The sequence below is a fragment of the Lactuca virosa genome, chromosome 2 (assembly GCF_052849685.1).
Source record: "Lactuca virosa cultivar CGN04683 chromosome 2, Lactuca_virosa_CGN04683_v6, whole genome shotgun sequence".
Taxonomy (NCBI): domain Eukaryota; kingdom Viridiplantae; phylum Streptophyta; class Magnoliopsida; order Asterales; family Asteraceae; genus Lactuca; species Lactuca virosa.
Genome location: NC_136427.1, coordinates 38,079,893 through 38,092,514, shown reverse-complemented (window position 1 = coordinate 38,092,514; position 12,622 = coordinate 38,079,893). Strand labels below are relative to the sequence as shown.

General features: G+C 36.5%; 1 protein-coding gene across 1 annotated transcript; it reads left to right on the top strand.

The window, feature by feature from the left end:
* Positions 1-911: 911 nt before the first annotated feature.
* On the top strand, positions 912-3,354 carry LOC145156301 (uncharacterized). The gene is made up of 8 exons (XM_079075731.1): positions 912-1,398; positions 1,498-1,571; positions 1,851-1,913; positions 1,993-2,094; positions 2,201-2,266; positions 2,411-2,489; positions 2,627-2,835; positions 2,962-3,354. The coding sequence occupies exons 1-8, from the start codon at positions 969-971 to the stop codon at positions 3,289-3,291; spliced, it is 1,353 nt and encodes a 450-aa protein (XP_078931857.1). The 5' UTR covers positions 912-968; the 3' UTR covers positions 3,292-3,354.
* Positions 3,355-12,622: the final 9,268 nt, after the last annotated feature.

The following is a 12,622-nucleotide window of genomic DNA, read 5'->3' as shown; positions in this document are numbered from 1 at the left end:
TATTTATTTGTTGTGTATGTTTGAGCATGCATTTCATTTGAATGTATATTTATTGTGACCCTGCAATGAAACCAACAATCTACACGTTTTCATTAGAATGTGACTTTCATTTAAAGGTAAATGTGACTTTCATTAATGCATACAACCAACAAAAGATACTTAAGAAACAACACAATTTCCTTTCATTTCATTAAAAAGGACATAGATGGAAGAACAAAGATGTCACCACAATGAGAAATTCATTTTCAATAAGTACACATATAATACAAGCTTGATAATAAATCCTAAACTAAGCTTGGTTACTTTTTTCCTGATTTCCTCATTCTCTTTCCTCAAACCCTAAAGCATGTGGAAGATATGGTGGATAACCTACTGACACATGTTCAAATCCTGGCACCACTCAGCCCTTGTGGCCATGGAGGTTCACCTGCAGTGACTCCAGGGCATGAGACAAAGCTTCATGTTTGCAGCGGGGGATTAGTCGGTGCGCGAAAGCTGGCCCGGAAACCCTCGTTAGGGAAGTTCCCATTCAAAATTTTTTTTTTCTTCATTTCCTCAATCTCTTTCCTCACAACCAAAGCATTAAGATCATTTTTTCTTCATTTTTTCCATTTATAGCTTCATTTCCTTTATCTTTTATCTTATTGGAACTTTCGGTTGAACTGGTTCGCGATCAATCCATTTCGTGACAAAAATACCCTTTCCAGCGGTATCCGTTGTTGCCCTTCCTCCTTGAGGTTGAGGGTTCAAGTCCCGTCGTGAACATATGTGGATTTAAGGTGTAGATTAATTAGGAGTAAGTTAGATTTGCCGTTTCAAAAAAATTATCCCCTAAAAAGCATAGGAAAGAAGTTTCATGATTTTCTAGCGAATGAATAACTTTTTATGGTTTCCCGCCTTTTATATCAACAATCACATCAAACACTGTACATTCAACCGGTTAACTATACCAACAACACTCATGGAAAATGGAGCCTCCGTGGGAAGAAGCTCTTGATGCAGATGACTCCGATCTCCAATCACTGACCCTTCTCCGCCCCTGCAAGCAGCAGCGCCGCCATGACGAATCAAAACCCTCCATCAATACCCATCTTTCCCAATCTCAAACCCTAGATTCCTCAAAGTCGCCATCTGAAGCCGTTAACTCTCTTCCTCAAAACATCACTTCCGCATATCAGGCTGAAGCACCGCCTCATGTTCGTGCAATTCCAGGCCCTGCTGGCATTGTTCAGTCTGCTAAGCTCCGTAAAACTCGAGATATGGAAAATATATTAGGCCAGGAGGAGCATCCAATGGCCACACAGGAGTATATAAGAAGAGTGGTTGAAAATCCAGAGGAGGATGACGATTTTCAGGGTAGCCCATGGCTTTCCGCAATCGAATTTGTCTACTCTGATGGTAGAGTAACAATCAATTGCGTTCATTCTTCTATTATTAAACTTGTCAAAATCTGGACATTTGATACTTATTAATGCGTGTTTATTCTTTTGACTGAAGGTATGTTCAATTCTGTCCCGAATGCACCTTTGGGCGATATAAACAAGTATCTGAAAAACGGAAAACTTCATCAGGTATCACGATGAGTGTATTCCTCAATTTACTGTAAAACAATTAGGGTTTCGACAACAAATTATATGAAACTGACAGGATGTCTAATAAACTAGGTTAACTTGAGCTATAATTTCTTGATCAGTGAAGAAAATCATTACCAATTTTTAGGCACTTGACAGATTGATCGATCTTCTTCTGTAACCTGTTGCAATTTTAGATACCCCTCTTTGATTTTGATCTTTATCTTTTACTCGATTCACCCTTGTAGACTTGAATAACATGTAGTTTGTATATAACAGGTTGTTGCTGTTATCAAGTCTTGTACTTCAAATGAGCTAGGTGATCTGAAAGTAACACTAAAAGTAAGGATCTTAATATGCCATATTATGTTTATGTCAGTATTTTTAGTTAAATTCTAGTTACTTATTTGTTAAGCTTTAGGATCCTACAGGTGTAGTTTCTGGTACTATTCATCACAAAGTGCTAACAGAGGGGGAGTTTGGAAAGGGTATTTTTGTAGGATCTGTTTTGATACTTCATAAGGTATGTTGTTAATTGTTATGTTTATAGCTATCCATATCTTCATGTACAAAATCAAATTCTGGTTTTTGAAATCTTCTTAAATTTACACCTGTTTTTTGTTATCTAGGTTTCTGTGTTTTCTCCTTCAAGATCCTCTCATTATCTTAACATTACAAAGAGGAATTTGGTAAAGGTACACATTTTTCTCTAGTATCTTTGAACATAATTCATTGAGTATGATTTCTTGTAGTTCATTCTTTTGTCAATGAAAGTATTCACTTGATTAAAACATTCAAAACTTTATGTTATTTTGAATGATAATTAATTCTATTTACAGGTATTTTACAAGGATAATGGATCTTCACAAACACAGACATTTCATGGATGTAAAGTCATAGATAGACCTCCTGCTTCTGGTGAGTTGTTATGTTCTTGGGAAATTTCCCTTAAAGTCCCTACATTTTGACCTTATATTCAGTTAAGCCCCTATATTTATTTACTAAAGTTTTTATAAAACTTCTAACCACAACTTTACTCATTCTTCCTTTACAAGATCTTGAACAGGGTGCAACAACAACGACATCGGGTCCCACATTTTCTCTTGAACAAATAGCAAAAAAGATGACAAATGTAACCAAAACAACTACTTATAGTCAACAAAATTCGCAAGAAAATGTAAGCCCATTTGTGTCAAGTGGGCCCAAGTTCACAGAAACCTTAAAAGAATCAAATCATAACATTACAAAGAGGAATTTGGCAAAGGTAAGCATTTTTGTAAATTTTGTTTTATTGTTCTTAAATTCCGTTTGAATATTTGATGCTTTTAAAAAACTAACCAAAAAAGAGCAAAATATCTTAATAAGAAAGTTTAATGCTATAATCGGATAGATTGCTCAAACTACAATGTACAATGGACACGGGACAACAAAAACATCGGGTCCCACATTTTCTCTTGAGCAAATTGCAAAAAAGATGGCAAATGTAACCAACAAAACAAGTGCGAATAGTGTGTCAACTGGGCCCCACTTCACGGAAACCTTAAAAGAATCAGATGTTATAAAAAGCGGTCTAAATGAAAATCCGGGTTTTGGAAACGGGCTAAAGGGAATGGATCCTAGTCAAGTTCAAGTCGAACCAACAATGGTTAGTGGTTCAATACCGGTTTGGACAGATGAACAGTTAAATGAACTCTTTGATGATTTTGTGGATGATATGTAAGCACATGGTTTTGATCATCATTTTTTTTGGTAGTGTTGATATATAGAACGTACATGAAATGAAATCGATTATCTTTTTTTGATGCTAGTATAATCATAACCAAAATCGTATAATTGAATCATAAACAAAATCGTATAATTGTGTCATTAAGTTGTGAATGAATTGATGCTTGGTCTATTGTTTGATCATGTTCTTTATACGAATGTATGTCAAACTATCTCCGCTTAGTTTAAGGCGCTTAATAATTAATCCATGTCTACACAATGAGCTAATCAGTACCAAACAATAAAATTTGAACACTCTGAAGAATATTTATCTCAATAGAAACTATTTAAGGAATGATCAGAATTATATTAATCATATTAATCTATTTTGTTATAATATTAGTGATATTTATGAACTTTATTATGATAGTAGTAATATTTAATTTTTTAAAATTCAAAGAATTAACAATTTATGGTCTCTAATTAATCCATTGATTAATTCTCGTTTAACCGATTAATTTTTTAAACCCCAATACACCACCGACCAACTAACGAGGAATGATATTTACAACCTTGTTGATTGCTAGTGGTGTGGTGTCTTGAAGTGAAAGGTTGAGGAATATCAGGAATTTGAGATCCAAAGACTATTATTAATGAAAAGTTTGATTACAATGAAAGGAAAAATAAATTATGAATTGGACATAGTTATGCCAAATCTAAAGAATAAAAAGCCAATAACTAAAACACTAAATAGAGGCCCATTATAAATATATGGTAATAATAAACACGATTCTCGTTCTATAAAGCCTGGCCGCTTAAACTGGTTAGCGAGGGTGTTAGGGATTAGTTTTGAAATGAATTTTTGGCTTTAAATTTTTCTAAAAAGTCAAAAAATGCTTTTAAGAAATATAAAAGTTTTTTCAAAATAACTTTTTGTAAAGAAGAAAAACATAGGGTTTTTGGCACTGTAGCATAACAAAGTTTGACAAATTTATATATTTAATCATTTAAATATTTTTTGTGCTCAATAAATCACTAAACTTGTAATTTACCTGTTAAATACACCATTATATGACCAGATACCGGAAGAGCAAGTGATTTTGTGATTAGACATTTTAAATTAGATTTTTCAAATATTTTTTAAGGGTCACAGGTAAATTATAAGTTTAGTGATTATTGAGCACATAAAATACTTAACTGACTAAATGTATAAATTCGCCAAATTTTGTTGTGCTACAGTGCCAAAAACCCAAACATGAGTTTTCAAATGTTAGGAAAGTGTGACTTTTTGTGACTTTTAGCCTTTTAAAAGCTAAATTACACCAAAAAGTCAAGAAACGCACAAACACTTTTTGACTTTTGTTTTCTCAAAAGTTAAAGTCAAAAAAAACCTTTTGAGCTTAAAAAGTAATCCCAAACACCCCTCCCTTGGTGTTTTCCTTTCTCGATATGATGAAGACGAAGGCACCCACTGTTTCCATTGTATTGGTCTAATTGACCAGATCAGTCCCTCCACTTGTATTAAATGATCAAATTAACCATAGTTTGTATTAATATGACCATATCAACCCCTTGGTTTATTTAAAAACAATCCTCTTGATATAAATCTTTACAAATCTCCCCCCATTTATTCACGTTATTACAAATCAGGCTCCATTTGTTTAAGCTATTACTAAACAACCCTTTATTTGTATATTTTAACCAAAACAGTCCCTTTTGGATTTAATTTATCACAAAAACAGTCACTTGTTTTAGTTAAATTACAAAACAATCCTTCTATCTATTTTACAAGATTTAAAAAATCCCTTTTGATTTACATCATTACAAAAACATCCCATTAGTTTTAAATATAACAAAATGGTCCCGGTGGTTTATTTGGCTTAAGAAAATGTAAATTGCGGTTTCTCATTTCAAGCTTCACAAAAATGAACCAACTTCGAACAAATCGAACTCATGCTTCAAGGGTGATTTTCTATGGCCCCTCTTTTATATTTTTTCATATTTGGAGGAGAATACATGTGTGTCTATCGAAGTTTTGATGATTTCAAGTTTTTATGTGTTAAAATGTATCATACTTGTTATTGGTCAAAAGCTTATGAAATAGCAATCTAGAACGCTATAAATTATTAAAGTATATTGCTAAAAGATAATACACTTACCTTGTTGTGAAATACTAATATGAATATTAAGAAAAATCATAAGATTTTAAGTGGACTGCTAAAATAATGCAAGTACATTATATGGTTTATAAAAATTAAGATTCTTGTTAAATATACACATGAATATGTCAAAGATGTATAAAATGAGATTATATATAACTTAGATGTTTTCCAAACTAAAAATGAATAATATAAAAGTACATTACCTAAATTGGTTGAAAAACAGAGTTTGAACAATTATGTGATAGTTAGTTGAATAATAACAAAAAACAACTAATAATTATATATCCTAAGGAGTTGTGCAAAAATGAACATAAAATCGAGTTTAATATATTTTTATAATTATTATAAAAATATAAATCATTCTTACTAAATTATGGAATTTGTCTTATATGACATCATAATTGATTTATGGATTTAAAGAATTGTTACCTAATAAATTATGTATCGTACCAGTTATGTAACTTATCAAATACTATGAGAATTTTTGGTTTCATGTAGGTTGAAACATGGAAAATGTTATGAAAGCAACCGTTATGCCGCCCAAATTTCGTCATAACAGACAATAAAAATTTGGAAATCCTTTAAGTCTTAGAATTCTCAAATACTAAAAGACTTCAATCAAATATTATTCCTAAACAACCAAATTATAAGTATTCAAAATCTTATAACGGAAAGTTTAGGATTAGGATGCCTAAACACATTATTAGGATCCAATACTCCTGGGTTTCCTATACGAGCTATGTTTGTTTCTAAAAACCATAGGAGCTAGGATCATTTCATAAGTCGTGGGCTATGTTGTTGTGTACACTAAGATCGATTGTCTTAGTAAAAGTTCTTTGCGTTATAACCGTTAATCCATATGAAACGTGGAATGTCAGGTGTACATCGACAATACTGATCTATACGGGTAGACATCCCGCCACCGGTTGTTAGCTACAACCATCGTTTGACAAGTTGAATGCATGTGTTGACGTTTCTACTCTACTTACCCGACAACGTTGAAAAAGTGTTGGTGTGGAACTTCTTAGCATGCCTCTTCTTAGTGTTGGTGTAGAGGCTGCAAGTCGCAGTTCGGTTATAAACTCATTATAGACCCCATAATTGGTGCACTCATGCGCAATTCGAAATCAAATTATTTATATATGCAATGGGGATATTTATCTAGTACACTCATAAGTCGTTCGAAATAAAATTGTCTGTAGTAGGAAAGCTATGTCCAAATAACTATGTGTCAGTATAAACCCTTAACACAAGACTCTTCACTATTTATAAAACCTGTTGAATCATAAAAGTGACCCTCTTGAACTTGAGCTACCGCAGCTCTCAAGGATCCGCAGTCAAACCTTCATCTGCAACCTCATCCGAAGTCATCATCAACCGCAACTTTACTTACTAGTTTACTTAGTTTAACTTTATATACTTTTGTTGTAGTACTCTCTATTGTCCAGTATGCCTTGCATGGCTACTCTTAGAGTTTTGATCCAATGTAATTCTCGAGTCTCTATATATAGAGCTCAATCTTTCTTATTCAATATAACTTCTATGCTATCAATTACATCTCTCACTTCTATCTGATTACGCATCTTAAATCTCTCCTTACTCTCAAAGTTCACTAGAACATAACTGAATATTATTTCTCTTCGGAGCAAGTCATTCGTGACTTAATCACTAAGTTTGATCTCACTTACTAACTTGGTCTGAATGCATTCCATGTTATGAATCAACTTATGTGTATACTTGATATATCACCTGCTGTCATTTATATTTCCTTACATTTCCGCAACTAACTCTCTAATTATCTAACTCGTTAACTTATTATTATTGTTGAGCTTTTAGATCCTTTGAGATAAACTATTCCGCAACTATACTTGTTCTAACGTTTGTTCAAGTGTGTCTCAAATTTTTCTCTCAACAATTGGTATCAGAGCCATAGTGGTTGCTTTTTGAAAAACAAAACTCTGATTTTCAAAGGGCCTTCTATACCACTGAAGCTCATTTCTTAAAAAAAAAAAAAACTTCAAAAAACAAGGAAAAATAGCACAAGCATTATCTCTGAATGTTTCCAACAGTGTTGGTGGTTCAAATCGAGCCCCAATATTGGTGGCAAATGAATATCATCACTGGTCTCAGAGAATGGAAAGATACTTAAGGAGACTTCGTAGAGATGTATGGCGGTCCGTAGAAGAAGGACCACATGTCCCTGTTCTTACACCAGTTCAAACTGATGGCGCCACAGCCAGACTAGGAGGAGGACAACCAGTCATGAACCGTCCCACCAAAGATGATCTCGATAAAATGGAAAATGATGCTGTTGCTTTTTATGAAATCTCTTGTGGAGTTGCTCCTGATAACTTCGACATTATCATAAACTACAAATCAGCAAAAGAGATCTGGGAAGTTCTCAAGAATTTATACGAAGGCTCGGAACAAGCTCAATATAAGAAGCTCACAACTACACTCAATGAGTTCAACAATTTCAAAGCTCATACTGGCGAAAGTCTAGAAGACTCCTTTAAAAGGTTCAAACTGATAGTCACCAAGTTATCGAATGCTGGCACCATCCGCAGTAACCATGAAACAAACCTTCAGTTTCTCAACGGTTTGGGAAGACATTGGACTACTGCTAAGATGATAGTTCAAGGGGATAGAAAGATTCATTCTTTGTCTCTCTACAAGCTCTACAGGGAACTGCAAACACAAGAATCCACCGTACTCAAAGACTGTGCTGACTTCGGAGGACCACTCGCTCTTATAGCACAAGCTCCACATAATCAATCCTACTCTCCCTCGTATGACACTACACCGCAGTCATACGAAGCCGACTTAGAGTATGATGATGAAGAAGAATTTCAGAAGGCTATTGCTCTTGTTAGTCAACAGTTCAACCGGCTACCACCTCCTTTTCGTAAAAATCAACAGTTCAACAAACCTCTATTCAACCGTAACTTCAACCCGCAGAATAACCATTCTCGTTATCCCAAAAGTTCTCATCCACCACCGCAATCTCAAAATACTCAACCAAAGGAGGCACCGCAGTCCATCCAAACCACTGACTCCGGTACTCCCTCAGAAGACAAAAGTGATGTTGTGATTTGTCATAAGTGCAACAAAGAGAATCATTTTGAAAAAGATTGCAAGGCAAATGTAGTGAAAGACAGAGCATTCTACCTAAGAATGGCTCAAGAATTGGAAGAAAAGGAAAAGGCTAGGGCATACGTAGCCCATGTCAAAAGAGACCATCAAGTTTGGTCATCCGGAGATGAAGAAGAAGCCATCAACAATGTCAAAGGAAAAGGCAAAATCTGCATGCTGGCAACTGCGGATGATGATGGGTCTACAAAGCTGGAAAAGAACTACTGCTACATGGCAAAAGATGGAACTCTAAGCATCGTCGAACAGGTAAAACTAATGATTCAAACTCTAAACTATAACATGCATGACTGTCAACCCTTCATAGACAATCTTAATGACACATGTGCTATCGTCCTTACAGACTATAACAAAGCTTTAGATGAGAAGACCATAGCGTCCCAAGAGATGTTTCATGTAAGAGGACGACTGGACAACAAAAGACTCAAAATGGCTATGTTAGAAAAGAACTTAGAGTTAGAAAAAAGATGCAAGAATGTTGAGTGAAACACAACTAGACATAGCTTTGAACCAAAGAGATTTAGCTCAGAGTGAGATTGTACGCTTAAATCTATTAATAGAAAAACTGTTCAATGAAAGTGAAGCTATTGAAAACTTGGTGAATAATGGAACTGTGGACAATACATACAATTGGGGTTGGTCCAATGGATATCCTACCGCAAAGGATTCCTCACCCCGGTTTAACAAAGATCAACTATATGTCCCTCCGGACCGAGAATTTCATTTCCCAGTCAATGACAAGACCTTTCCCGAAGACATCAGAACACACTTCGGTAGACTTCATAATCTAAGTAATAATTGTGTCATAGAGGAAATTGTGCCTGAGGTTTTGGGTCACACACGTGATCAAACTCCTATCTGTGGCACAATCTATTCAATTCTCAGACTTCATCAGTTGTTGATGAAGAAATTGTCATAGAGAGTCCCGAAGTCTCACATGACTTCCCATCTCTTCCCTCAGACCGCAGTGTCTCTCACTGTAGTCATGAGCCGCAGAAGTCCCACAAAAGTCCCACTGAAGTCCCAACTCAAACCTACTCTGCGGTAGTCAAATCATCCTTACCGCAGTCCTCAATAAAAAGCTCTGTGACTCTTCAGCCAATTCATCATGAATTACCCATTGAGAATTTTGAAGTGGGTCAATGCTCTCAAAATCCTGAATCTTCAAGTTTGGATGAATCAAGCCCTCATTTTCAAAAATTTTCAAAGGCTTCCAGGAAACCGCATCTGAACACTAATGACTGCGGTTCTCCAAAAACCTTGGCAAAAAAGGCTTTCAAAGAGGAAATTCGATCCCGAGGCACAAATCGACAAATATTTTCTTAAAACAAAAGACATATCAGATTTCCAAAAAATCTAAGAGTCCAGAAAAGTTTGTTTTCTCGCACTATTTTTCAAAAAACTCTCCCATCAAGAAAACATGCAAAAAGGAATGTACAGTTTCAACAGTCATTCCAAACTCATTTGACACAACCCAAAAGAAAGAAAGGTCTTTTTGAAGCAATGGTTTTCAAATCTATTCCTTAGATGATCCAAAATGGAAGGGTATCTTACCCACTCCAACACTTTTAAAATCACATCATAATTTTAACAAGTGGAAGGGCATTTTACCAAACCCAATAAAAAGGTCCAAAGAATCTACACGTGCTAAATCTTTTTCGAAACAAACTTTTTCAAATTCCAACAGCACCAAGGTCAGATATTACCTACCTCGGACCGGTCACAAGCTTACTTCATCATTTAGACCGCTGACCAAACAAAGTGTCAGAGCAGAAGACAAAATTTCAGCATGTCAATGTCAATGTAGTTGTCAGAAACCGCGTAAATTTTCTAAAAAACGCGACACTCCAAAAACTCACAAACACCCAGGACTAGGATTAAAAGTTGACACGAAACCAGTCCCTGCAACCTCGGTTCATGCATCATTTAGAAACTCATCTTTTGGCCCAGGCTCCAAACTAGTTTGGATGCCTAAACTAACCGTGTAATTCTCAGGCCTTGTGCAAGGAGGAACAAGAAGAAGAATGGTTAATCGACAGTGCCTGCTCCTTGCACATGACCGGAAGGTTAGAATACCTTCGGGATTTCAGGCCAATTTGCAACGGTGGAAATGTCACATTCGGCAACAATGCGAATGGGATAATCCGAGGTTATGGTGTTCTTACTACGGGAAACTTCTCTATTCAAAAGGTTGCTTATGTAGAAAGCCTTAAACACAATCTCATCAGTGTTGGTCAACTATGTAAGGCAGGCCATCGAGTTGAATTTTATGACCAATTTCGCTATGTAATGACAAGCGATAGGAGCACGTGTCTGATCAAATCCCGATCCGAAGGTACTATGTATCCTCTGGACGTGTCTCTGATCATAGGCAAACCGCAGTTATGCTTCCTATCCAAAGCAGTATCCGAAGTCAGCTGGCTATGGCACCGTACGCTAGTTCATCTCAACTTCAGATACATCAACAATTTGGTCACCGGAGAACTAGTCAGAGGTCTTCCAATCCTCAAGTTCAGCAATGATACTCTCTGTCCTGCATGTGAATGTGGAAAGCAATCCAAAGCAAGTCACCCCATGGTGATTGACTCCTCAATTTCTGAACCATTGGAACTCTTGCACATTGATCTCTGTGGTCCATCTACCATAGCTAGTCTTCATCACAAGAAATACATACTGGTTATAGTTGATGACTTCACACGGTTCACCTAGGTTTCTTTCTTAAGACTCAAATCAGAAACTCCGCAGATATTGATCAATTTCATCAAGGAAATTGAACTTCAGATCAAGTTACCAGTACGACGTATCCGAAGTGATAATGGAACCGAGTTTACTAACCATCTCCTAAATAGTTTCTTGGTTTCAAAGGGCATCACTCACAACTTCTCGCCCCCCTACACACCGCAACAAAATGGGGTAGTAGAGCGAAGGAACCACACTCTAGTAGAAGCTGCCAGATCTATGCTTAACTTCGCCCACCTTCCTCTCTACTTCTGGGCCGAAGCAGTGGCCACAGCTTGCTTTGTACAGAACCGAAGCATTGTGTGCAAACGTCTCAACAAAACACCATATGAGGGCCTTTACAACCGCAAGCCAAATGTTTGATTCTTCCATATATTTGGGTGTAGATGTTTCGTAATCAACAACAGAGACCACCTTAACAAATTCGCACCAAAGTCTGATGAAGGCATCTTCCTTGGCTACTCCACTAACAAAGTTGCTTATAGGGTTCTCATTAGACGCACAAGGCTAATAATTGAAAGCTTCGATGTGAAATTTGATGACTATCACATCCGCAACACCGCTCCATCAACCGAAACTACAACAATCCTAGAAAGTGATATTCCTGCCTCTTCGGGTCCACTAAACCTAGTTGAAGTATTTAGTGATACCTCATCGGACGGTGTAGGACCAGGATGTTCTCAAGTCCAGGGGGAACTGCCATCTCCAACCATAGAGTCTTCCGATATTGAAGACATTCCCTCTACCGCAGCTGCTGATCATCTGCAACCCCGTCTACACGTATGGACGAAGGACCACCCACCAGGTCAAATCATCGGCAACCAATCCGCAGGTATCCAGACTCGATCTTCCAAGGATTTATCTGATCACTGTCACTATGCAACGTTTATGTCCTCGGTCGAGCCCCGAACGATCAAAGAAGCATTACTAGAACTAGACTAGATATCCGCAATGCAAGAAGAGCTAGAAGAATTCAAAAGAAACAAAGTATGGCAGCTCGTTCCGAAGCCGCAAGGTCACACCATTGTTGGTACTGGATGTGTGTACAAGAATAAGTTGGATGAATCCGGTGCGGTCGTCAGAAACAAGGCAAATCTAGTTGCCAAGGGATATAGTCAACTTGAAGGTATTGAATATGATGAAACGTATGCTCCGATAGCACGAATGGAAGCCATCCGAATCTTCTTAGCATACACAGCTCACAAGAACATCAAGGTTCATCAAATGGATGTGAAAAGTGCTTTTCTCAACGGTGAATTAAAAGAGGAGGTTTATCTTCAGCAACCTCCGAGCTTT